The sequence below is a fragment of the Serinus canaria genome, chromosome 11 (genome assembly GCF_022539315.1).
Source record: "Serinus canaria isolate serCan28SL12 chromosome 11, serCan2020, whole genome shotgun sequence".
Taxonomy (NCBI): Eukaryota; Metazoa; Chordata; class Aves; order Passeriformes; family Fringillidae; genus Serinus; species Serinus canaria.
In genome coordinates, this window is record NC_066325.1 from 12,554,566 (window position 1) to 12,581,838 (window position 27,273).

The window sequence follows — 27,273 nt, forward strand, 5'->3', positions numbered from 1 at the left end:
GTACATTCTACCAAAGCCTTGCTTTGATACACTGAGTCATGCACTCATTCTTGATGTCTGGGTAAAATACACAGGGCTCATCTTCCTGTTGTGGGGTTTGGTGGTGGTAGTGGATTGTGAGGATGAAATGCACAGGCCAGTGAAGAGACTGTGCATGCCTCTTGTTTCCTCTGCTGTCCACAGAATATTTGTTTATGGAGAGCAACATCTGAAAAGGTTTTGAAAGGCAAAGTCACCTTGCAGCTATCAAAACACTTCAGATGAGGCAGATGGGAAACCAAAAATATTATTTAGGTTTGGGCAGTAAAACTGACATTGAACCCATTTGCTTAGTTTTTCAGGCTTTGATGATAGTTAATGACAGCTTACAGAAGTTGTAAGTGATCTAAAAAAGCCATAAAAAGCTGCTTTGTGTCCTTGTTCAGGGGATGAATTTAACAAAACCATTATGGGGCTTTAAAACACTATTTTGACTTTCTAGAACCAGCTGTGGGATGATCCAGCTGCAGTTGGATCCCCCTTGCATCTAAGAGAACATTTAAGAGGATTAATCCAAATAATTTTAATTCAACAAAATGACCTTATGTAACATTACCGAGGAATTAATGAGAATTCTCTCATGTGGGTCATCACCAGCCCAGTGGATTTTTTTTCCCTGAGGGATCTCATTGGTCTCAGGCAGAGCATGGACAAAGTAGATTGACTATGTAGCACATTGCATGGGATGAGACAATAAGGCACTCGGAGCAGGAGCACTTTTTCCTTCACTGAATTATTATTTGGGAATGCACAACAAAGAATGCAGCTGTCAGCCTCCTCTGGTGCTATTTGAAACCCTTTTGGCTCCAAGGCTTTTTCCACAGAAAAATGCAATCTCATCTAATGCAAATGCTGCTGCAGGAATCCGTGTAGTCCAGCTGTCTTTTCTTAATGGAAAAAAGTCCTGATCTAATTGTTCTTGACTGTGTTTCTTTGCTGTTCTTACTGAGCCGAGCAGGATGCATATTAAAACTAATTAGGTGCATGTAGGGTATTCAATATTTGATCTTAATATTAAAGGCCCCGGGAGAGGGTACATTATCAAAGGTAACTGACTGAAAATTTCAGTAAAACCAAACTATGCCAGTGGCCTGACATTGCATAAAAGCCAAGTCTGTGCTGCTCCCAGCTTTGTGCAGGACATGGGGGTCAGGGGCGGCCTCTGCCTGCACCCTGCTTCACCCTTTGCTTCCTATCTGGGCAAATCTGCCTCTCAGGAGCAGAAGAAACTGATTTGGAGTAGGACAAAGAGGGTCTGTGTGTGGTTTCTGTATTAGCTAGTGTGATGGGTTTTTCTTTCCCTGGCCACACCCTATAGTGCCATCCCCTATCTGTGCTGTAGAGGAAGGGTCTGAGGTTTGGACTGGGGACTGAGCCAGGCACTGAATCCTGCAGTTCCATGCTGGGAGTCAGGTCCTGTGCCTGTGTACATCAGTGCACCTTCCCCAGCTAGCCCATAGCCTGGCCCTCACCAGAACCAGCAGCTGCCAAGAAAGGAAGAGCTCATTTATGGTCATTAACACTTTGGGAGCAGGATGGTGCATCTGGGTACCAGAACTCCTCTGGGGACCAGTGGCCAGAAATCTCTGCAGGAAAAAATTGTTCAGTTGCCTCAGGCGGGTTAAAGCACTGGTATAGCTGATTGTGTACAGTTAGGTTTGGTGTGGGCAATGCTTATTGTCACAGGTAAACCATGGGACAAGAGGAAATGGCCTCAAGTCGAACCTGAAGAGGTTTAGATTGGCACTTCAGAGGAATTGAAGGGGGTGTCAAGCACTGGAAGAGGCTGCCCAGGGAAGTGGCAGTCACCATCCCTGGATTCATTTAAAAGATGTGTAGATGTAGATGTGACACTTAGGGATCTGGTTCATTGGTGGAGTTTGCAGTGCTAGGGTAAGGGTTGGATTCAATGATCTTTGAGGAGTTTTCCAACATAAACAAGTCTATGATTTTCCTGACTTTGTAGTGTTAAATTCCAAAGGATGACTACCTCCCTATTGTGTTGGGTGGAGTACTAGCACAGTAGCTGGCTTTGCTCTGCCTGCACAGCCTTGCCTTCTTTTGAAGTATCAGAACTGGTGTCTTTCATTCATCAACACTAATTAATTACTTTCAGGATGCAGTAGACTGTTTACGCTCTTGAAATTGTTTTATACACACACTTAAAAACAAAGTATTTCACTCCAGTGCTTCCTTTTGAAAATGTAAATGCTGAAACAATCCTCACACTGCAGAGATGGGAAGGTTATTGGTGCATCCCAAATGTGGGGTGCCAAAGCCAACCCAACACCCCAGTCCAGTGAAGGACACTTAGCAGGAACCTCAGCATGCAGTCCAGGAAATCATCTCTCATCTCAGCTACAGCATTCAACCGAAGCAGGGATCACCACTCAAGACAGCCCAAAGCCAAAATTGGGTATTGATGCAGAACTCAATTAAATAATAATAATAATAATTAAAATAAAACTAAAAGCTACTTCCAAACAGCCACAGGGCTGCAGGGACACAGCACCATGTTGGGAGTGCTGTACATGTTTCTAGTTTAGGGCTATATTATACTGGAAATGAAGAGTATTCTGCAAATATTTTATGCACCTGAAAACAATCTGAAATCAAAGGTTTTGGGGAAGATGCAGTATCTGACTCTTGTAGCTCTGGAAGCTAATAATTGTTGGCTCAATAGCCACTTGTCTACAGACAAAAATAAGATGGTCGCAATGTTGATTCTGAGCAGACACAAGAGAGTTTCTTATAACCTCATCCTCAAGCTTTTTGGCCAGCAGTTAAGGTGCAGCAGCACATGGCTGGCTTTAAAGAGACTCCATGAAGGCATCAGAGGGACTTACAGGCATTAGGCACAAAAAGTGCCTTAGAGGAGCAAGAATGCTTCTGCCTTGTACAGGTCTGTGAAACTTCTGCAATTGATTTGGGTAAGCTCGGCCATTTCCAGGGCTGGAGGTTTTGGCAGCATTTCAATTGCCTGATGGATTTGCTTATTTTTTAACGTGAACCATCTGGTTAGTTAGAATAATATCCTTGCATGCAAGAAATACTTTGGTGGTAAGAATTCAGTTTTGAGTGACCCAAAGGTATTTCCTCCAGAAAGGAGATTTTCCCCAGCTGGGTGTCTATCACAGGCCTTCATCAGTATTTCTTGGACCACTGTTGAAAGTCCAGGTTGAAAAAATTGTGCTTTTTAAAATGAGCTCCATTTGCAGTTTTTAGATGACCCTGGCTAAGGAAGTTGTTTTTCTTTTTTTTAAAAAGGGCATGCAGGCAAACAGTCATCTTAATTTTCATCTCAGAGAATTTCTTGTGGGAATAGGATGTACAACATGTCATTCTAGCGCAGCTGGGGGGAAGAAGAATGAGAGTTTAGAGAGATTTTCACCCTGTCATGGAGGTCTGAACTGTGCCTTTGCAGTCTTTGAACACAAGGTCATGGGCATCTGCGTTGATTTAGTTTAACATAATCCAGGAGTTTTTAATCGCATTTCAGGCTATTAAATGAGTGAGAAGAGAATCACTGGAATTTAGCTTCATAACTCCCCTGTAAACAAAGTTTTTAACCTCATATCAAGATAAAAATAAATTTAAAGTAGCTGATTAGTGGGAGATTTTCCATCAGAATTTGATCATCCTCCTCTCTACATATTAAAGTCAGATTTCGTGCTGTTTTTTCCCCATTTGCAAACAAAGGTTGCAGAGTTTTCTTCAGAATTAGATTTTTTGTTTTGACTCAAGCTCTGCCCAGCCCCACCAGAATAACCTGCCTGATTCTGAGAAGGAGACAGGAAAGATTATTTTTGAAAGAAAAAAGGGGGAAGAAGGGAGGGGATAAAAATCAGAAAGGTTTGCTGAGGAAAAATAGATTTTGTGATGTGTGTTTGTTCCAGGACTCCCCATCTAAAATCCACCTTGGGTTAGTCTATACCATAAACGTGAATGTACTGATGGGACTCAACAGCCTGAGCAAAAATGTGTTTGTGGGCAAATTCTCTGTTGTCCCTGTAATGCCACCTCCCTTCTGCCATGGCCCTCCCTTTTACACAGTATTTTACAGCCACCAGCATCATCTCACACACTTTGCATTGTCCCACAGTGTTGTGTGGACTTGGAACACTGCACTGACCTGAGCTTTCCTGAGGTGGAAGGAGATGATGCTGAGGAGCTCAGAGCCACCCAGGCTGGAGGGAACCTGTGGGTGCCACCCAGGGTGGTGCCACTGCCAGCCCCGACCAGCTCAGTGCCCCAGAGCCCTGAGAGCTGAAACTCCTTGGCAAGGCACAGGGCTCTGTAGGAAAGCTGTGCAATGACCTTTAAAATCCTTAATTTTTCCAGGTGAAGGTGAGGAGCAGGTCTGCTTTTATAGGAACTGGACTGTTCATTTGTAAGGTATTTGCTTGTGATACACTTTGAGTATAATAATCTCCTGGTGATTTCTTGCCTGGTTTTATTCAAACAAATCACTGTAATTGTAGGGATGTGCATTGATATGGGAAAACTTCATTCAGCTGGAAACATCTTGCTGATTGAAAGTAAATCATCTTAGGTAAAACAGAAACAGTATGGGTTTTATTTTCTCTGGTAAGCAGTTAGAAGTTTATAAGTACATCTTTCACAGTGATGCAGACAGTTTGAAGCCACACAAAGGTCCCTGAATTTTGCAGGAAATATTTCAGAGGCATTGGCTTGAGGTTTTGGAGTGATGACAAAGGGCAGGAGACGAGACAGGGCTGCATCAGTTGGGGCATGAGAACCTGCATGTGAAGCTGTAAAAAGAATGAAGGCTGCTGAGCACTGGAAGCAAGAGGGGGTGTCCACAAATCTCCACTGCTGAGCATGCCACTCCTTCCTTCTGCCACAGAAAGGACAAGTTTAGAAAGGCTGAATGCCTTCAGGTCAGCCATGTTGAAGAAAATTCTTCGTACATACTTAGAGGCGCCATCTCAGGAATACAAACACTTCTCCTTGAGAGCTCTTGGAGGGCAGGTGAGGCACCAGAAGACTGGGAAAAAATGTAAACATGGTGCCTCTCTCTAAATATAGAGGGAGAAAAGAGGAGTAAGAATTATAGACCAGTCAACTTCTAGAAGCTTTCAAGAGAATTGAACTATCAATCATGTAATTTGCAACCACCTAGAAGATAAAAAGGGAGATGAGTGACATACAGCATGGATTATACAAAATTAGGCATGTTAAACTAGTCTCATTTGATTTCTCAGCAGAAGTAGGAGAGCAATAGTTGGTGCCATATCTAGATTTTAGGAAGGATTTGTCAGAGTTCCACTGGATTTTTAAAAATTGACCTGAAAAATGGTGCAGAGAAACTCATTACAGGTCTTACACAAAAATGGGTGAGTAGCACAACTCATTCCCAAAGTATACAGTTATCAGTGGCTTGTGGTCAGAGCAGAGCACTCTGTCCGCCAGGAATCCTCTGGGGTCTGTGTCAATTTCTTTCTAAATTTTCATCAGTGAAGAATGGATGGAAATACATCATTACTTACCGCTGGCAGTGATATGGAGCTGGTAGAGGTGCTTCAGCACATCAGAGGAAAAACTTTGCAGCTTCAAATGATCTTGGCAGGTTGGAGATGTGAGGACTGGGTCTAGTCTGGGGCACTGTGCCTCAAAAAGAAGAGGAGGACCTGATTGAGAAGGTGTAGGGAAGTGTCAGTGTGTTGACTAAAGATGGCTCAGGTTGGAAGGGCTGAAAGGAAAGCACCAGAATAGCTTGGCTGGAGCTGATGTATGGGAATGGTGATGACTGTAGCCTCTGCTCCAGGAAGTTTTCAGGATGATGGACAAGTATTTCCCCCAGGAGTGACCTGGGCAAAGTGGCTCCTTGGTGGAATCAGCCCCCAGCTGAGCTGCAGCCCCAGTGCACTGGTGGGCTCTGTTCAGAGCACTGTCCCACAGCCACAGGGGCCGTGGTGTCAGCAGGGGCAGGCACAGAATCATCTCTGGCTTTGCCCTCTTGGTGCAGTGGTTGGGTAGTGAAAGGCTGAAGGCACATAAGTGCTTTGTTGAACAGAAGCCAAAGCAAGCTGCCATGCAGAATGCACCCCCTGTTTCCAAGTATTTAATTTATTTTGTAATTAAGCAATAATTGCTGAGGCACTGGGCACTTCTTCAGGATTAATGGCTTGCTGGGGGATGGCAGAAGATCTGATCTGCAGTACAACCATTTTCTCCAGCAAATACCTGCTTGTTACTGCCATTCTGAAATGAGTACAACAACACAACCTGCCAACATATGGGTTTTGCTGTTAGCAGCTGAGGGATGGGGAGCAGGCATTAATGGCTACCTTAGGCAATCAGGTTGCTTCAGTTGTCTCTCACCATTCCATTCAGAGCACAGTGTTTTATTAGTCACTTGGTGAATGAAATGGCTTTTTAATTGCTCAGAATCACTTTTTTAAATTACAGCACTTTCTCCCCCCTCTGCAGCCCCTGGGAATCCTCTCAAATCCCTTTTCTTCCTTTGCCCTGGAGAGAACCAGTTCTAGTGTGGCAAAGAGGAACCTGCCTGCAGCAGTTTCCTTTGTAATTCGGACACTGGGAAAAATATATGCCATTGAGAAAACAGAGGAGTCACATTTTTGGTGCTAAAAACCCTCTGCTCCCATAATTTGCAGGTTGATTGAGTAGTAGCCTAAATCTGTAAAGACTTTACAGTCTTGGCATGCTGCTCACTTCTGTAAGTTCTTACACCTGTATGTTTTAATGGTCATGCTCACTACAGCACACAGACCCCACTGCCTGCCTGCCTCCCGTGGGACCCCTGCTCTGCTGTGCTTCGTGCTGTCATGCTCAGAGCTGGGAGGAAGAGCTGCTGTACAGTCTCTCTTGAATTCAGTCAGAACTGATGCAGATCCTTTTGCTTTGTGCCACCCATGACTCTTTGTGTGGACTGCTCTTTTTGGCAAAGAACACATTTCCCAGAAGTTCAGGAACTTGTCTGAGTAAAAGTAAATGATCCATGAGAACCAGTGCTGATACACGGCTCTGCTGCCCCACCTCCTTCCCATCACTCAAATGCTATTGTTCCAAACCTCACCACTATCACTAGATTCACAGGAAATAAAAGAAACAGAGTACAAGATCTGCTGTTGCCCATAACTCCATTAAAATCAAAACAAGCCATTGAAATTTTTTGAGCAAATTTTCAAGTCTGGATTTACTAAGTCAGAAAGATTTTCATCCACCCCTGTTCTCCTCAGCTTAGGTGAGGGGAGCCAGCAGTGTTTCCAACACACCAGAACCATTTGCCTTTGCTGGAGGGTACCCAAGCAGAGGACTCTGCCCAGTTCCTCAGATCAGTAGCTTAAAAATATCCTGATCACCAGGATTCAAAGCAATTGATTCAAATCAACTGATTTTCTGTCTGAGGCTGTCTTTGCTTGTAGTCATGTTTTTCCAGGACTCAGGGGCTGTTGAGCAGCTCCTCCCAGGAGCTCAGTGTTCAGTGTTGAGTAAGCAAAAGTTGAGGTGGGGACAGCAGAGAGTCAGTCACTTGTGCTAGAAAACCTTTTTGTGAGCTTCACATCAGGGGAAGGAGATCTCTGTTTTGGTCAGCATGTTTCTACCAGCCTTGTTCTTCGTGTAGTCATCTGTTATTAACTCTGGGCTGGCATCCAGCCCCACTCTCCATCCCAGCACTGTATCTATTGCAAGCTCACAGAGTGAGTTGGTGCTCCCTCTGTCCCAGGGGATGCCAGCACTTGTTGGGACCTTTGATGTTGTGTATCTGATTCAGTAAAAAAAGGAATCAAAAATCCTGTTACAGACAGGGTGCTAGGTTTTATCAGAGACCAGGTCTGTTACTGGAGGACCCTCTGTTGTCCAGTGACATCTGAGGATGAGCAAACAAGGATTTTAGCTAAGCAGATCATCCTCTCTTCCAACATTTAAGACATAACTCATGTCTTCACTGGGAAGAATTATTGTCAAGCACAATTAGTTCTGCAAATCCTAGTTGTTTTTGGAGACATAACCAGACTTAGTTGTGGAGATACTTAGAGATTAATAAATTACAGGAGTCAGTCTTCTGACCTAAGCAAGGGACTGCAATAACTTGCTCCATCAAACAGTTCCTTTGCATAGTTTAATGGAGACAAATGCACAGAGCATCCAGTACACCAATCTGGTAGGACTCTGGGTCACATTCCCATCTTGCTTGGGGAAGGGATAACATAACATGCCTTGAGGCAAAAAAAATCTCAGCAATTATTCTAAAGGAGAGAAAAGGAGGGAGGAGGAAGTGTGGAGGGTGAGTGTTTTAAGTGCTTCATAACGAAGGCACTTCCCTCTCTGTGCCTGAGTCCCTGCATGTACAGGGGTATTTTAACTCTGGTTCCTTTTGTAAGGTACCCCAGAAGTTACTACTGCTGAAAGGACTAGACAAGAACTAGAGGGTTTCTAGCACTTGTTCCAGTGGTTAAGATCTGATCTGATGGTCATTTGTCCATGTTGAACATATTTCCATAGACCTTGACTGGGAAGGTAATGTAGGACCTGGAAACCTCCCCCCTGTGACTGCTGACCCTGTGAACATGAGGTGCTCCAAACTTCAACATTTGCAGTTCATTTGGGAAGGAGGTACCATATGCACCAACTGTGCACAAAACCTTCTTGATAGAGAGCAAAAGGGATGCTAATTCCAGCAGTGGGCTCAGACACACTACTGGTGAACAACCAGAAAGGTTTAAAAAGAAATGCTGACTAAATTAAGTGAATCAAGCCTGCAGATGTGCTCTTCAGAAGAGCACAGCTGTCTTTTAAATGTCTCTCCTACTGAAATTACATTCTCAAGAGTTTTTTGTCTTTTGCATTTTCCTCAGGATCATCCATGAGGATGGCTTCTCTGGAGAAGATGTGAAGCAGTACAAGCCAGTGGTCTACAGCAACACTATACAGTCCCTGGCAGCTATTGTCCGTGCCATGGACACCCTGGGCATTGAGTACGGCGACAAGGAACGACGGGTGAGTGACAGCCACCACTGCCTGGGTGCAGACACTCCACACCAGGAACAGGAGGCACTTGCACAATCTCACTGCCTTGGAGGGATAAGGAGGGAGGGGAGATTTACATCACTGCTGTGTGCCTCCTGCACATGCATTTTGTACAACAGAGATGCAATTGCATGTGATGTGCCATTTGTACACTTAGACTGGGAATTGTAGCCCTGGGGACCTTTGTGTCACAAAAGGCACAATCTCTCATGCCCTGGCTCTAGTCAGGCCAGGCAAGAAAAATAATCTGTTGTCTAGGGACAGCCTAGACAGATCTACTGGTAGATTTGAGAAAACAGTGAGAACATGTGTCCTGTCTGCTGTCTCCTGTACACGTGCTGGACACACAGGCTGCATGGACTGATGAATCAGGGAGAAGTCTTGCTGCCATTCAAAGCCCTTCCACCAGTCTGCTAATGTAGGAAAGCTTTTAGGATTACTTTCATTGGGGCTTGAGTGGCTTCTACTCACACATCCCCCATTTAAGTGTACTCAAACAGCAATTTTGGTTGCAAACAAGGGGATGTATTACTTCAGCAAGGTTGGTATGGACAGGCTCTTAGCTAGCAGCATTGGCATCTGTCTTATCAGAACAGCTATGTGATCCTTGGCAGCCTTCTTGTACCACACACCTAGGCCATCCTGTCCTTTTACAGTTGCTAGTCTGTGATTACTTTTACCAGCTCCCTATTTTTAAACAGTGGCTCCTCTGTGAGGTGCCCCTGCCAGCCTCTGCCTTGCATTTCTGGCTCAGACCAAGCCCACACAGAGGAACTCAGAGCCCTAGAGTGGGATCAAAACCACTCTTTTTGCATGCTACAATCCAGAGAAGGTAAAACTACCTGATATCACTGGAAATAAAATAATTTCAAATTAAAGACCTGGTAAAGGCAAAGTCCTATATGCCAGTGAGTTTGTCATGACTATTTTTGGGTAGCTATCAAATGACAGATGTACAACATACTCCAAACTCCTTATCTGAGTGTTGATAATAAAAGCATTCACTAGAAGGGATGCCAAAATCCTGCTGTGGTGTTACTGTATGAGGAGGTACCTTATTGCTCCCAGTCACAAAGAGGTACTTTGATTTCTTTGCATCTAGGGATTTTCCCGTAGGAACTCTAAATCCTGGAGACATTTCCATCCCAAACGTGGAGATGATGCCATAATGGAGTTCTTGTGAGCTTGCCGAGAACTAATGCTGATGGCTTTCAAACTGAATACATTAATCTGTTGATTACTCAGTGACTCAGCTCTCAGCAAGGCAACGTATCTCACTCAGCTAAAACCCATGCCTAGGAAAACAGAAACAACTCATTCTCCATGTCTGATAAATAGTCTGTGGCAGACAGCTTTAAAATGTAATTTTTTATTTTTTTTAAAACACCTAAAGTCTTATTTGAGGAGGGAAAACTCATCACTGCTTTAGTGCCAGGCCTGGCACAGTACAGGGGGTGGAGGAGGAGAGCTGTTATCAGGACTGCCAGGAACGAGAGGTGGAGTTCTGAGCTGAACAAAATGTTGTGTCCGTTCATATTCCTGTGGAAAAGATGCCAAATGTTCCTAGGGTTGTTCAAAAATTCAGGCTGGAGAGGAGCTCCAGAGGGGTGGAGCCCAACCCCTGCTCAGGTAAAGTCTAAGGTCAAACCAGGTTGCTCAGGGCTCTACCCAGTTGGGTCTGAAATCATTCAAGGATGGAGACTTCAGACCCTCTTTGGGCACCCTGCTCCACTGCTCTTACAGTCCTCATGATGGAAAATTTCTCCTGATGTCGAGTGTGAACCACTGCTGTTTCAATTTATGCTTTTTGGCAGTAGAGATCTTGTATTATGCTTTGCAAAGTAAAAAGTAAGTTCGATTAAGTACTCTCCAGCCTTGTTTCCCCTAAGATGTAGTTCTGGAGGAATAACTTCTGTCTTCCAATGGTGTCATGCTGACTGTGTGAGACAAGCCTGCCACGAACCACTATGAACCAAACCACTGTCTGGGAGGGTGGTCCGGTGTATCTGTTCCCTTCATAGATGGCAGAAATATTTCTTCATCCAGCAGCAGACAAAGGAAACCAAGAGGAAAAGGGAATCTAAGGGAAGGAAATCTAGTCTCTCAGGCTGTGATCTAGCACTTGCTCTTTTCTCTTAGGCAAAGAAAGTTGCTGGTATTAGTATGAAATAGCATTTATTTTAATCTTACAAAGAAGCACATGGCTTCTGCTGCCCTGCTTTTGTTATTAATGCACAGCTGCTAAAAAGAGAGGCCATTAAACAGGCGATTTGTTGAGTATTATGCTACATGGTTCATCCCTTTTCAGGCAAAGCTTTTCTATTTTAAAAGTCATTCCTCAGCCAAGGGTTTCCAATACAAATCTTTTAGTGGGGGATTTTTCCCTACTCATCGCTTAAGCCCCCAAGAGAAGGGAGCTCAGGAAGGGGAGCCAAGGCTGTGGCTGCTCCAGCCTGATTCAGCAGCAGGGAAGGAGGGCACTTGGGCCTAGGACAGGTTTTCCCCAGAGACCACTTGGCTGTTTTTGCTTCCCCCATCTCACTTTCTGGGAGATTGCACCCGTATCCCCTCTAAATGGTACTTTGACCATGATCAAAGTAAAAAAACCCTTCCCTACTTAGTAAATGCATGTTGTTATTGACAAGAAAATAACCAAATCCTCTATTTTTCTCTTGTCCATTATTGTACCTCCAGTATTTAGTCTAATGGAAGTGAATAGACTAGGGGAAGACTAAACCCCCTTGCTTTTGGCAGTCAAAGCGAGATCAGTGTAGGAAATAGGACTAAAAAGACAAAATAACTCACAGAAAGCATATGTTCCAGGTCTTGCTGACCCTCTCTGCTGATAAGGACTTGTCCCCAGGTCGAGAACAAAACAGCCTAAGTGTCAGATTTCACTTTTATGTGTGCTCCTTGTCCAGGGCAGCAGGTTTTCTTGCAGCTTTGCCCAGCTCACGAAAGGTTCATGGCCTGTGGGCAGCACCCAGATCCTTATTTTGTGACCTTCAGCAGGGGAGGCAGGAGCACATTCTGCCAGCTCACAGCACATTATCACTGTGCACAGCATGGAAGGCCAGGCTGAAACTCCAGAAAAGCTGTGCAAGTGCAAAGGCACAAATGCTTCATGTGTTACAAGAGGGCGGGCAGAAAAGGAGCAGTCAGTGAGGAGACAGGAGCCAGCTGCAGGAGAAGTGGCATCTGTGGGTGTTGCTCATCTCCAGGGCCACCACTGCCCAGGGGGATCCCTGACAAGACAAGGGGTTACACACAGGAAGAGAGGCTGAGGCTTAGTCTCGCCTGCCTACTCAGGACTCTCCAGCTGGACTGTAGGGCACTACTCAGTCCTTACCTTGATAATCAGATTAACAGGCAGGAAAGAGTCAGGCTGTAACATGTAGCCTGTGGATTAAATGGTCCTCTAAAGTGCAAATGTATTAATAAAACAAGCTCCTCACTGATTCCATTTCAGTGTACTCAGGCAGAGGAAATGGGAAATGGAGGTTTGAAACCAGGAATCTAGAAGTCAGTCCAAGTGTTTGGAAAGGATCAAGCAGGAAGGGCAGGGTAAGGATGGATGGATTTTCATATCTCTGTCTGAAAATCTGGTTCTGAAGTCTGGCTTCGGAAACCCAGCCAGAAGAAGCATAAGGTCTCTTCCTCTGTGGGTTAATGCTCACCCCAGAACCCACTTGGAGATGCAGACTTGCAACCCCACTTTGGTGAAATGCCAGAGCTGCAGCCAGGCTGGGGGGCCTGGGGGGCGGTGTCTTCAGGTTGGATTGGATCCAGACTGCAGTGGGCATCCTGCCCTGTGCAGGCTGGTATGAAAGCAGCTGTATTTTCATAAACCAGACAAAAACAGACTGAAATTGTTCAGAAAGTACTCAGCAGAGAGTGCAAATATCAGTTGCATGGCTTAGATCCAAGTGTTTGAGGTGAGAGGTCACAGGTTTAGCACTTGGGGTCCAGAGGTGGCAGGCAGTGATCTTCACATCGAACTTTTCCCCAGTGTGAGTCTGGACATATCTCTGCTTCAGCTATGAAGGGGAAAACTAAAAAGCTGCAGAAATGTTAAAATATTTCTATTGGGATTTTTTTTTTTCTTTTGGACTTTGTAGCAAAATGTGTCTGTGGTGACCTTCTGCTATGTATGGTCTGCAACTCCTGAACTGGGACCCAAATAAAAATGTGCTGGGAGATTTTAAAATACTGTCTAGTAGCCTTGAAAAAAACCCTTCTGTAGTGTAATTGAACAGCCCATCCATGGCAGCTGGCAAAGAGGTCCGTGTCAAATTTGCTTCTGAACAGAGAGGTGCTTGTACAAACCCGGTGCCTCCAGCCTCTTCCCTTCTGCACATGCCAAAAGGGGATTTTAGGAGCTGCCCTCTTCCTCTTGTTCTTGCTTGGTGTCAGCAGGAACAAAGTCACAGCCACTGTCACCTGCTGCCTTCCAGGCGCTGCAGGGGAGCAGTGTGGGGGAGGATCTCTCTTTCATAAGATCTGCTCTGCATATCTGGCTTTTTGTACTTGTCAGCTCGAGATATTGTGCTACGTCATTTGAGTCAGGTATCTGTTTAGACCAGCTGGCTCCTACCGTGTCCCCAACCCAAGATTTCTCAGAAATGTAAAAAGGCTGCTAAGAACTTCAGGGAGGGCAGGTGAGGTTAATCAGGCACTGCTGTGCTGGTAGGAAGCCTCCCTTAGCTACCTGGGTGATCTAGGGGATGGACACAGGATTCCTGGACTTGTGCTGCTTGACTGAGGATGCAGGCAGTCCTTGCTGGTCTGCTGTTGTAAGTGATGGGAGCTTAGGGCTGCTTTGTAGAAGAGCAGGGTGGAGTGGAAGAAAAGGGAAAATGGAATAAAGAGGTGGCACTAGACATGCCATTTTTTACCTGGTGTCAGCATTTGTCTGCATATCCAGACAATGTCTTCTTGCAACAGTCACAGCTCACATATAATCATATTTGCTGTACTGTGTCAGACCCAGTACAAATACCCAAGTAAGAGTCCAGGACAAATATTTCAGCCTGCCCTTCATAAAGGTCTGTCACTTTTCCATTAAGGCTGCAGCCCTCTTTCTCACACACCTCCCTCTTGGTCTTTCTACAAGGCACATTTCAGTTGCCATTATTCATGTTTCTGAGGGGTGGGGAACAAATACAGGGCAGGGCATTTCTTGAGAGGTGGGAAACATGAAACAGAGAGGAAAGCACTTGTCATTGTCACAGCCTGCCTTGTTGCCAGGGAGATGCTTGGCTCATTCAAGAAACGCTTGTGGTTGCCAGCCAAGATGGCCAATGTATTTGGAATCTTTGCTGCAAAATGAGGGTGTGGGAGAAAGAGGGAGACAGCAAAGAACAAGGGAAAGCCCAGAGTAAGCTCTGCCTGCGTGGTCACAGGGCGTGACCCACATGCCTCATGGCACCATCTCTGGAGTCTCTCTATACAAAGCAGCAGTTTCTTCATCCCACTAATATATTTTCCTCCTTTGAAAACCCCTTGAGACCCTGAAAATACAAGATCTTTCCTAATAAATGATAGCACTAAATTAACAGCAGAGCACAAAGGCAGTTTGTGATAGCACTTTGTGCCAGCTGAAAGAGTTTGGAACAGTCTACTTCCATGCCTTTGCTCTGCTGCTTAGGGAGAGTCAAACTCTGTCATAACCAGAAGGGATCCCAGCCAAGTCAGCTGAGACCTGTGGCTGGACCTGGGAGACCTTGCTTTGCAGCAGCAGCAGCAACAGTACAGCCTGGCTCTGTGCTCCTGCAGAGCTGAAATCATGATCATCAACTCTATAACATACAGTGATCTTCACATGGCAAAAAAGATCCCTCAGAACCAGTGTCTGCTTTGCTGTACTCATGCTGCTAATAAAGATAGGGATCAGAAATGAGAACAAGCTGCTGGAGTCATGGCTGCAAACACGTCATGGCCAGAAAATGAAGTAGCAACAGTAGAAACAGCTGGATGCTCTAGGCAAGCAACTGAACCACATGGCCCGTGCTGCACCAGAGGCTGTACCAGTAACCTTGCTTTCAGCAGAAGACTGTTAATCACTCACAAGAGCTCTAAAAAGCCACGCTTCCCCAGTGTGGCCCAACGTACCAGTTTTAGTTAAAATTCCTAAAGAATGAAAGAGACCTCTTGAAATGGATCCAGAGGGAGGCAGGAGAGTGGGTGGCAGTCGCGTAGCGCGTTGGAAACCCGTGCGGTGTGGAAGGAGGCCCGCTGGAAGGTGCCACCTTGCTGAGCAGTGATGTGCCAGCTTGATGTTTTTCACATTGGTCCTGTTTCAGGATGAGATCCGTGGTGTTGGCATGGCAACCCTCACTCTAAAGTAAACACTGGATCTGCTTTTTGGGTTCTCCTGGACATGGATGGTGAATGGGCAGCAGTCAAGAGACAGGGTGGAATAGAAGTTCAGAGGGACTGGTCTTCCAGTCCCTCTGTGCAGTCAGAAATCTGTTCCTAAGAAACACATTTCTAGGGGAAAAAAGCATTGTGAAGCACTTCAGCATCATTTCTCAGGGAGCCAGATGAGAACAAGAGACGTGGTCACACCTTAAAATGCCACCAGATCTGTTTCTTTGGTGAACACTTGGCATCAGCCAGGCACTGTAGGTTGGTGATACTTGCTGTCCGTGCTGCCTTCCTAATTCTGAGATGAGTCTTATAGCTAAATGTCCTACAAAAGCACTGGCCAGAACAGATTCCTTCAATTAAAACCAGCCTTTTAATTTTCTTCTGAAGAAAATCAGAAGATTTAGAGATGTCTCAGGGGATCATTGATAAGAGAGAAACCACAGTCGCCTCTTTCCAACTCCAAGCTCCAGACTGAGTCTAATCACATCTTTCACCACCTCAAGAAGGCTTTAAAGAAGGCAGTGCCAGAGTATTCCCAGAGAAACACAGTGAGAGGACAAGGCAGTGGTCACTGGTGCCAGGAGAGGGAATTAAAGTCAGGGATGAGCTTGGACTCATAGTGCTTTCCCTCTTCTCTCTTTGGTATCAGAAGAGATCAGGGCACTCTGCACTTGAAGGACTACCCATCCCTTTGGGATTAGAGGAGTGTAATGATAAGAGAGGTCTGAGGACATTTGTGTATGGGAGGATCAGTGAAAATAGAAAATACCCAAAAGGTAATTTTTTAATTATGGGTATTGCCTTCCTCTTCAGCCAACTACCAGCAGAAAAGCATTTGTGATGAGTTCTCCTGGCATTGTCTGCTCCCTGGGTGGTGGAAGGCACAGCCTCATAAGGTGCAAATTGATCTCCAGAGATGTTAGTTTTTTCACGGTGCTTCTGCTGTCAACTGCCATTTCAGGCTTGATTTCTGAGGAATTAACAACCCTAGTCCTCCAAAGCATCCTTGAAAAGGATCCTCACCTCCTCTAAAACTGTCCAACACCCCCGTTCACCTGTGAAAATGCAGACCCCGTGCCATAGGGAGATGAGACTTCCCTCCACCTTGTGTGCAAGCTCTCTCTCTTTTCACTGAGAGAGGGATGTGTTTTTCCTCCATGAGCTTTATGTGTTTGATACTGATTTTTTGGATGATGCAGGAAATATTTTTAGTTTGAAAAGAAGAAACCTCACCCATTCCTGTTCCTTGGAAGAAAGGCTGCCTGCCTTCCCCTGTATTTATTATACCTGAGATTTGTTATTCAAATCCAGCCACAGTTAGGGCTGTCAGGGCCATGGTGTGACAGGGAAAAGGCACAGAGGGGAGGGTGAGGCAGACATGGGACTGTAACATTTGTGGCAAATTAATGAGGGCTGGAGTGCTGCTTTCCATTCCCATAAGATAGTGATGGAAGATGGCTTCTCTGGAAGCCCCTTGAAAGCACCAGAGTGGGACAGCACAAAAGACAAACTGTTCAAAAATATTTGGCAGATGGAGCAGAGCCCTGAGAAGGGGAAAACCTTGTTCCTTGAAAAGGGGTTTCTTGGCAGCTCCTGGGTCTAGGGTCAGGAGAGAGACGGCTGCACACCCCATTCACTCCTTGGTGGATGGCACAGCCAGGCCAAGGCAGATTCCATCTTCTCAGAAGGGGCTCAGCACAGCCACTCCCCACAGAGCAGGTGGCAGTGGCCTTGCCCTGGGTGGCATCTGGTGCTGGTGAACACAGGCAGATACTGTCTGTCCTTCACGGAGGCACTGAAGTTAAACACTGGCATGGCAGAGGCTTCAAAGGTGTGTTACTGCCTGCATGGGTGATTAGACACTTGCTGAACTCCTTCCAGAAAGTCACCACCACGTTTGAGACTGAAGTTCAGGTTCCATCTGACCACAGCCCTGCACAGGCAGGATGCTGCCTTCAGGGATGATTGCAAGTCAGCTCTCCAAGCAGCAATTGCAGATAACTACTAACTACTCAGCATATTTCAAATACATGTCAGTTATTAAGTAGATTTATTTCCATCTCTTCTGGGAAATGTTGGGAGGCACTGCTGAGTCACACTGCTTACTCACCAGTTTTAGGAATGCCATTAAAAATATTTATTTTCCACATGCCTTCTATGATGTTCCTATTATTTGAATGTTTCCAGATGTAAAATAAAAACATTTGTGTAGGGTATTCCTGGTCTTAAACAGATCTCTGATGCATAACTCACAAAAAAGCATAAAACTAGGGATCTATCCCTTGGCTTTGTTGTCTGATGCTTTTTCAGGGATGGTGGTGAGGGGTAATGTTTGCTCCAAAATGGGAGGAGCACAGGCAGGCTGGGCTTGACACAGCTTGGGATGGAGGAAGGAGAGTGTGAGCAGCTGCTTTATTGTGCCCATACACGTGGGAGAGGAGGCACAGGGAACATAGAACTTGTTCCTTGCTTACAGCAGATGCTGACAAACTCAGGGCTTTTTTTATTCTGCCGTGCTCTGCTCTGGCCAGAGACCCCAAAACAATGGAGCCCCAAGGGACACGATGTCAGGTGCCCTCACAGGAGCACCAGGTCCAAGGGCACACTGAGCCCGGGTGCTTGGCCACCTCGCACCCTGTGAGAGCAGGTGTCACTGTCAGCTTCAGCAGGGAGGGGTGAGAAGGTGTGAGTGCTGACAGCCCACTCCCTTCACACCCTGGAATGAACCCAGACAAGGGGACACACTGGAGCAGAGGAGCCATTTCATGGCCTGTGGCTGTGAAGTCCCATCCTTCCAAAAGGGGAATTTTGCTGAGCTGGACACAGAGCTCCCAGCTGATTAGGGAAGATAAAATGTGCCCATGCTGTGCCCAAGCCCCACATCACCCAAGGGAAACATGTCCCTCCAAAGGGAGCAGCTGCTTCTCGTAAGCTGGATCAGCTGAGGGTGCTGTGGCTGCCTTCCCTCACAGAGAGGCACAGTGGGGTGGTGGCACCTCGAACTTGTCCCTTACACTGCATCAATCATGGGGACGGCAGAATGTCTGCCACACATGAAGACTTTATTACCCAAATACAGGTTTTACTGAGGCTATTAATCAGTATTGTGTACCTTGGTAATAACTGATTAAAGATACCACAAGAGAACTCATTTAATGCTGTAATTACTGCTTTGACCTCAGTCTCACTCACTGAATCTGATGTTCTGATGTGAGGGTGCCTGGCAGTGCAGCAGGGACCAGCCTCACCCAGGGCTGCAGGAGCTCTTTGAATGTCATCTGAAAGATGCCATTCACCCGGGGCAGAATTGCTGTGGCAGGTGACTGGGCAGAAGTTCTTGGTGTTCCATTGAAAGGAAGGAAAGAATCAAGCTCCAAATGAAGGTTAGAAACAACAAAGCCTCAAGATCTGCTGTGAAACAGCATCATTTTGCACCTTGGCAATGTTTAGCCTTGTGGTCAAAGTCAGAGAGAAAATGTGGAGGAACAAAGCTCAGGATATGTGAATTAGCCTGTGTCTGGTTTAGGGTTTTTGATAGAGAGTCACTGGGCCCCAGGACAGCTCATCCTTCCCCAGCCGAGACCCACATCAGCGTCACGTCACCCCGGCAGCGCTCCAGGCAGCAGCACATCCCTTCCGAGTGTCAAAACCCACTCAGGAGCCAAAGAAAATCTCACCCACAGGCTTTGAACACATTTCTTCCTTTTTGCTGTGCTTCTCGTTTTCCAGGGCCGTAGGAGTTTCTGGTTTGCCACACATTGTATCTGTGTTGACGGTGAGACTGTTGGTAGATACTTTTCCCTTACAAAGAAATAATTCCCCTAGGTTGGCTATGTATAATTAAGTCCTCATTTGCCTACAGATTGGTTTAAGACTAGATTAACTCCATTGATTAGAGGGGAATTACTCTTGATTTACACTGAGATCGTGGGAATGGAGACTCAAGTGACACAGAGGAGCAATCCTACAGTAAATGCTCAGGGTGGCTACAGGGCTGTCACCCACCTTTCTGTATTTGGAACCTCCCTGGGCAGATGTTTGTTCTTTAATGTGAAGGGGGGTACTAAGTCAGTCTTACGTGCTGAATACACCTTACAGATGTTTGGTTGGGTATTCAGGTTGTATGGTCATGTGTTGAATACAACCCATTACTCCTTAGTTAGTCTGACAGTAGAACTGGAGCAAGAACTGTCCTCCAGAGAAATTGTTCTGGTTCAATGAGGTTTTACCAGTAGGGGTGGGAGGGGACTGTACTGCACAGAGGAAAAGAAGCATCCAGCAACAAGAGAGGATACAAACAGAATTACATCTTAAAATAACCCCTTACATATTTGGGAAGGAAAAAGGGTCCCATCCTGCTCCCTTCTAGCTGCTGGCATCTGCTGTGCTCCAGAGGAGAAACCTCAGTGCCCAGTGCTCCTCAGGAAGGGCGCAGCAGGACACAGCCATGCTCACTCCCCTTGGATCACAGCTCGGCCCTGCTCCCACCTTCTCTCTGCCCGTGCCATCAAAGCCAAGCAAAAGGAGGCAGTGGCAGAGAAGTAGAGTTTTCTGAGTCCAGGAAAGTGTTTGGCTTGCCAATATTACTGTGCTTTTATTTAAAATTGTAAGAGCTTTTAGTGCTGGTAGATGATATTGCAGGCAATAAAAGATTTTTTTTCTGAGAAGAAAGAGGTGCCAGTTGACACCATCCAGTGAGTTTGAGTTAGTTCTGTAAAGTTACAAATTAATTTCTTTCAAGTGAGGAGCAGGTCTCACATCTGTTTCTCCCTTCCAAATGTCATGCCATTTGTGTAGTTTTTTTCTTTTCTACAGGGCAGGTTTGCAACACAGCCTATCTGGAGGTGTGGTGTGACATTGTGGATACCAAAGATAGGGGAATTTTAAGCTAGTTTTTCCTCACCACCTCACCAGCACCTTAGCCAAAGGTCTCACAGCCATTTTTCTTCCAGCTTTTATTCTTTGTGATTGCTGTTATTGGTCCTATAAGCTTTAGAAAGCTTTTCTCTTGCCAAGTTCCTCTGCCATGGGCGTGTTTCTAACTGGTAATATCTGTGCTGTCCTCATTTGAGTTCCTTGGTTTTGAATAGGCTTTTGTCAACTCCAGCTGCCCTCAATGCACATTGCAGGCAGCTTCCACCAGGATGGACACCTTTTTGCAAGCGAGTTCAAGTTCTGCATCTCATAGCTGCTGTGGCTTTTGAGTCTTCCCACGCTTTCTTCCACTCATGAGATCCTTAACCCAGGAAATGGCACAAGGTTAAATCTGCTGCCTGCAGTTGGGGTGTGCATGCTGCTGTTGTGGTCTTCTTCATTTAGCTTGCTCCAGAGGCAAAAGTCATACCAAGGCTGAAAAGACCATATTCAGCATTACAGTGGATTGTGAGCCAAGTTCAGGCAGGTCTTGTGACCAGTGAGTAGGCAAAAATCCTTGTTTCCTCAACTTCCTCTTCAGGAACAGAACCTTGGGGAAGGCTCTAGGATGATTTGTAGCAGCATGTAAGGCTTTGCAGGGCTGAACTTTTGGATCAGATGATCTTTATCTTGTTGCAGACCAAGTGCTGAGCATCTTCTATTTCCTGTTGGTGATGCAAGCAAAAAATTTACACCTTTGAAACAATCCCAAACTTAAAGCCCTGCACAGTGTACCAGGAGGAGGAAGACTGTCCTCCAGCATGAGGACTCTGAGCAATTTCAGCATCCCCCAGGCCATGATGTTTCAGAAACCAAGACACACCAGACCCAAACCACAGCTGTGCTTATTTCAGTCATCTATGCACAGCCATTGAATGAGCTTAAAAGCCACCTCTTGGGGTGGCACCCCTTTTCTGGCTCTCCTCCTCCTGTTCCTGAAAGAGCTGTAGGGTGCAAAGCCTGGCCTGCTCATGCAGTGGCTGTGCTCAGTGTCCCCCAGCTGCCTCTAACCACAGCCAGACAAGCCACCAGACAGACACCTCTGACTGTCCTTCCCCAGGCACTGCTGCACAGCACAGCCAAGGAGCGAGCCATGCCCACCACATTCCAAATTACCAGAAAGCATGATCAACTGATACATTTGTAAAAAACAGAGAGATGATGAGGAGAGAGCTGCTAATGGTAATTCAGGCAGCAGAAGATCTGACCTGCCCTGTCACCACTAATCATCTGTCCCCTAAAATCCTGGGCAGGCAAGACCCCTTTCTGGGGTCACACTGCTTGCCAGCACACATTTTCAGCTTTATATCTCCAGGCTGATCCAAGAGTACAAAGGATGGAGTGAACAGGTATTGCCCCGTGTCCCTTTCTCCTTTGCCATCAACTTTGCAAAGAAAGGATGGACAGCAAATAAACAGTAAAGGCTGATGGGAAGGGGAAGCCTATCAGTCCACACTATCATTATCTGACTTGCCTTGAAATCCTCCAAGAGATTGCCAGAAATTAGTTCCAGTGCTCAAGAGTCTTCAGTGACCCTTTAGGAAGAGAACTGAGCTCAGGAGCCAACTCCACCACAAAGCACCAGCTTTCTGCAAGCTAAATTCCAGATGTAAACAGATGTTTTCCCCAGCAGCCCCTGCAAACCCTATTATACATGTCAGGCAGCACCAGCACACCATGCAGTTCTAAGCCCTTTTCTGTAAGAAGCTGGAGGGAATTGCCTGGGATTGGAAAGAATGAGTCCAGCAAGTTCCTCGAGCCAGAAAAATCAGATTTCACTTCATACTGACTATGCAGCTCCTAGTTCAGACCTCAAGTTACTGATCAGTTTGCTACACTCAAACCACAAAGGAGGTTTAGTAGTGCCAGGGCAGTTTCCAGTTTGTCCCTAATCTCCCCCACCAGCACTGAACTGCATTCCTCTCTTGGCTGTTCTGGAGAGGAGGGATCATCTATGAGCTAAAGAGTGGGGCCTCATCAGGTGAGCAGAGGCAATGCTGACTTCACCCTGATCTTCCTCACTGGACCAGACAGCTCCTCTCCTTTGGGGAGGAGCTGGGGTGAGTATCCCTGCTTCCTCTCAAGGCAAGTGGCAGGATTCAGGTACTTGAGCTTTGCTCAGGTATCCTCTGCAAATGGCAGCTCGAGCCCAGGCATGCACAGGGAGACACCATCTTCATTTCTGTTTGCTCTCAGTTGGCCTGGAAAGAGAGACTGCTAATGAAAAGTGCCCATTAATGCCTGTGATTAAGGTGGTAGCACTGAGAGATTAAATTCTTACAGTGCCACAGAGACTTGAGGGTTACCATAGATCTGGGCTTGAACCAGGCATCACGATGTTGTGTGAAACAACTTGCTGAACCACCAGCATCTTTGTGCAGACACAGAAAATTACAGCTGTAAATCCAGGGCAGCTGAAGCAGTGACCAGCACCTAAATCTGAATGGACAAATGCTAGGAGCAGTCAGAAATAAAGGGCTTGATGTGTGGAAGGAAAGGAGATTCAATTTCATGTGCAGGACCACCAGCAAAGATCCTTAGTTGGTTGTTTGCAGCTCTTACAGGAAAGAAAGGGGCAGTAGATTCTAGCTGAATGCTAAATAGAATAGCAAGTAGTGGAGTCATAAACGTAGCATCTCTGTAACTGCAAAAGGTTCTTCTAAAGGTCAGATCTGCATGTACTCTCCTGGCTCTGTGAACAGCTATTCCTTTCATCCACAAGTTGAGCTTTTGGCTGGGACAGGCTGAAATAAACAGGGCTAAAGCTGTCCCATCCGTTATCGCTGGGAATGGCTTGGCTCCAAGAGCAGGCTCTGCCTCTGCAGATACAACACACAACATGGCAGGGAGCAACCTGAGAGGGCAGATGGCTCACGTGGACCATCCTCACCAGCAAGCCTTCATCCCCGGGCTTCAAAATGCTGCAGTGCCCCTCTGCGGAGAGAGGGCACGGCCGCTGTGCTCACTGCCAGCACACCCTGAGCACAGACCTGCTGGTCAGCACCGCTGGGGAAGCACAGGCAGGAGCCAGAAGCCTTTTGTTCTGTACACACTGCCCGAGGCTGTTTATCTGGAGTCGGGCCTCTTTTTCCACCCTCTAAGGTGAGATGTCAGGAAAGAAACTCAGGCAGGCCTGCCTGCATGTTTTCTGTCTCTCATACCAAGTCAAAACAAACTGCCCCACAGTCCTGGTGGCACACACATACAGACTGACAGCCACTCTGCACAGAATAGCCAGACAAGGCTAGGGGTAATCCAACCCTGCTTTTCCCATGCTTTTATCAATGTCCTTCTGTTGTGGAGGCAATAAGGCATTTTATTGGCAACTAAGAAACAAAACTAAAACCAGATCAGTTTACCAAATGTCCAACAGAGTTGGTGTGTCCCACAGAAATGATGCCAGGACACCGAGATGTCAGCACAGGGAATCCCTGGGCATTCATTCAGGAATAGAGGTCCTGTAGCAAACACACAGTGCCACAGGGGAAGGGCACAGTTCCTTTGGGACTGCACTATCTCCAAAGCAGCCATCCTGCCTGCTTCACACATCAGTCCAGAGATGCTGGAGCCAGCCAGCTCTGAGACACCTGTCTCAGCAAAGCCATTTCTATCTTAATGTGTAGATGGAGGAAGGCAGATACCTTTGCAGGCTGTACTAAACCTCAGCAGCCTACACAGTGAGGTTCTGCTGCCACCACCATATCCAGGTGCTCCAGAGAGAAAGTCCTCAAACAGGTAATAGAAACATACACATTATGAACAGAACATTAGGTCCAGGAACCCTCTGTATCAACAGCCTCTAGGCTGATACAGGTGCAGTACATTGAGAGATGATTCCTCAGTGAAAGCAGCTCATCTTCAAGCAAAAACTTTAAAGATGTTGTGAACAACCCCTTATTCTCTACCCAGAAGAAAACATAAGCTGAAATACTTACTTTGGGCACATGGAACCAGAGAAACTAATAATTGCTGTCCTGGGAATCAGCTATCCAGGGCTATCCAGGGCTAACCACAGCCATAAAGTGCTCTGGTTTCTGGTGAAAGAGTTGATCCTATAATACTCTTTTACATTGCAGGTTTCAAGAAGCAACTTTTTGTTGTTCTGTCTTGCTGTCCTATTTATAACCAGCTTACCGAGAATAAAAAGTATATAATTCACAGTGCTTTCTAATTAGATGTTGTAACTACAATCCTATTTCACGCCACTCTAATTTGTTCCATCACAGTATTTTTGAGTTTTGTATTAACCATATCATGCAGAGCAAACTCTTCAAAGGTTTGAAGCCAGCATTGTGCACCACTTTGATTTGTACATAAAGCTGATGTGAGTCCACATGGCAACATCCCATCAGTGTCTGAAATACCAGGATTAAAAAACACTGTTGAAGCTCTGTCCAAAGCCAGGACTTGCTTAGTCCAAAGCATGGCAACTCAGAGCAACTCTTGCCAGGCTAGAGGAGATTTTGCAATCCCAGTCACTTCTGACCTTTCTGAAAGGACTGAATTTTGAAGAGTCCATATTTGGTAGATCTCCAGACCAATCTACATCTAAGTTTGTGGCTGACATTTAGATCTCTAAAAATGGAAATGGGCCTTTGCCACTTGAGCTTCAAGATTATTCATAGAAGAGAGAAAGATCTTGGGAGTAACTGGACTAATGTAGTTAAGCAAGCATGATGGGATTAGCACAGGGCAGGATTAGACATTCCCCTTTAACACACTGGCATCTGGAGTAGCAGAAGAGGTGTGGGCTGATTCTCTATGAATTGTAAGTGACTGTTTGTACGACTATTCACCCTGTCCGTGCAGATGTGATAACCACTTTGGATCATTAGGAAACTCTGTAGCAGGTATGAACACCAAAGACTTGTTAAATGCAGTGGCAAAATCAGCCACAGAAAGTTTTCCCGTGCATGTTTTAACCTTAGATCACTGGTTTGCTCTTTGCAAGTGTTTATTTAAAAAAAAAAAAAAAAAACACAAAAAAAAACCCCACTTGGTATTTTCAGATGTTCTCAGTTATCTGTTTAGCTTAAGAGTTCCAACTTCAGAAAAACAACCATTTCTAAAAATGCTCTCTATCTGCCTTTGCCTTCACCTCTTTCTTAGAGACTGAAACCTTTGAAATCTTGCAGATGTGTGTTAATACAGCAAAATTGGTCTTGTCAAGCTTCTATGTTAAAGAGCAGCAGCTCCAGGTTAGGGCTTTCCTTAGCTGAGCTACTGGAAGAAAACAGCTGGAAGGTGCCAAAGGAGTGTGTCTCCCTTTTTCCCCTCTCCTCCCAGCCCTCCTGGCCCAGCCACACCAGGCACACATCCCCATGCACAGGGCCAATCCTCAGCCTGAGCACATCCAGCTCCCTTGGAGTCAATCTGGCCCCAGGGCTTGTTTTGGTATTTTACAACAGAACAAATAGAGCAACATTTCATAACGTTCTAATGAGGCACATTGAGGAATGCCCAGGAGACAGAGACAATATCAGTGTTCCTTGGCACACAGAGAAAATCAAAGGCATTTGTTTGTTATCTGAAATGTCGATCTGTGTTCCTTTCAGTGGTGGGCAGACATTTTTATAGTGTAGGTTCCTGGAAATACTCAGATGTCACTGTCAGTGCGTTCTAAGAGCAGTATTTATTTTCAGATGTACCTATAAAAACTGAGACTGAAGCACGGAAATATTTAGAGCCATTACGGGATTATTAGGTTTTGAGTAGTGGTTTGCACTCTGTATGGCCCCAGAAAACCTAACATTTGTGGACCTGTTCTTCTTTCATTGAATAGGAATTTTATCACTGACTTGAGAAAGCCCTAGTGAGAGAGGAGTCTTTGCTCAAGAAATTGCCCAGGTTAGAGCCACCCAGCAGAGACCAGACTGAAAAGACACCAACTACATCTGGCCAGGGCGTTGAGGAAACACCATCTCTCCTGCTGGAGTGAACATTTGGGAGCAGCTGGTTTGGATCTCTGCTTGGTATGTCAGAACTTAAACCAGTGCCATTAAGAGGCATCACTGCTGCTCATGCCACTGTGTTACAGCACAGCCCAGCTCACGGGTCTGGGGTCTGCCAGTGTCACATCATGTCCCAGTATCAGCCCCTTCCTGGGAGCTGGCAGGGTCCACATCTGAGGACACAGCCAAGGACAGTTCTCTGAGCACTATCATCACCCTCCTGCCTGTCTTCTGTGTCATGACAGTTGCTAAAGTTCCATCTGCAATCCCAACAGTGCCTTTAGAGGATCAGAGAATGACAGAATATCAGCTGGAAGGGACCCATAAGGCTCATCACATCCAACATCCTGCTCCTCACAGGACCACCTAAAATTAATTAAGTTAATAAGAATATGCTGTTCATTCTGTCAAGCTTGATACTTGTTTTAAAGTTTGGACCCTCCTTAAACATTTCCCACTTCTCTAGCCCTGGTAACCAGACACATATCCCAAAGGCAAAACACTGATGGTAGAGGATTGTCTCTCTCTTTTCCATCTTTTCCCCTTTGGAGTCTATCTCAGACCTGTGCTGGGATGGGAACTGGGACCAGTACTGGAGGCATTTGCTGGGAGGAGCTGACAGCAGGTGACCTCAGCTGTGTCACTTCAGCTTCAGGCTCAGAAGGCTCTTGAGATCTGCCCCTCAAGAAAGCAGCAGAGACAGCCTGAGCCCCATCTCCTTGCCCTCCCTAGCAGAGGGGCATTGCCACTCTGGGGTAGCTGCAGTTACAGGTGAAATGGGAGCGCTTGCTGCCATCTGAGTCTCAAGGGATGGACATATCTAGGTTGGCTGATCAGAGAGAGGGAAGATTTAAAGCACAGGGAGGATGAGCTGAGCTAACCTACACTTCAGTACGACCAAAACTATCATCTTAAAACCCATGGGCAGCAAATGCAGCTGTTTTATTAAGAAGCCTGGCAATTGGAAGGTATTACCCCATTA

The 27,273-nt window shown here is 45.9% G+C and overlaps 1 protein-coding gene and 1 long non-coding RNA gene across 2 annotated transcripts in view; one reads left to right on the top strand and one right to left on the bottom strand.

Annotated features, from left to right (window-relative positions):
* The window catches only part of GNAO1 (G protein subunit alpha o1), a 129,910-nt gene that overhangs the window by 39,290 nt on the left and 63,347 nt on the right, over positions 1 to 27,273 (top strand). The window contains exon 3 of the mRNA XM_009090660.4: positions 8,886 to 9,027. Within this exon, the coding sequence (XP_009088908.1) occupies positions 8,886 to 9,027 (142 nt within the window). The remainder of the gene's footprint in view (positions 1 to 8,885; positions 9,028 to 27,273) is intronic.
* On the bottom strand, positions 4,630 to 12,160 carry LOC127060041 (uncharacterized). The gene is made up of 3 exons (XR_007778576.1): positions 11,863 to 12,160; positions 5,550 to 5,690; positions 4,630 to 5,078 (listed from the first exon to the last, which is right to left on the bottom strand). It is a non-coding gene; the product is annotated as an uncharacterized LOC127060041 (long non-coding RNA).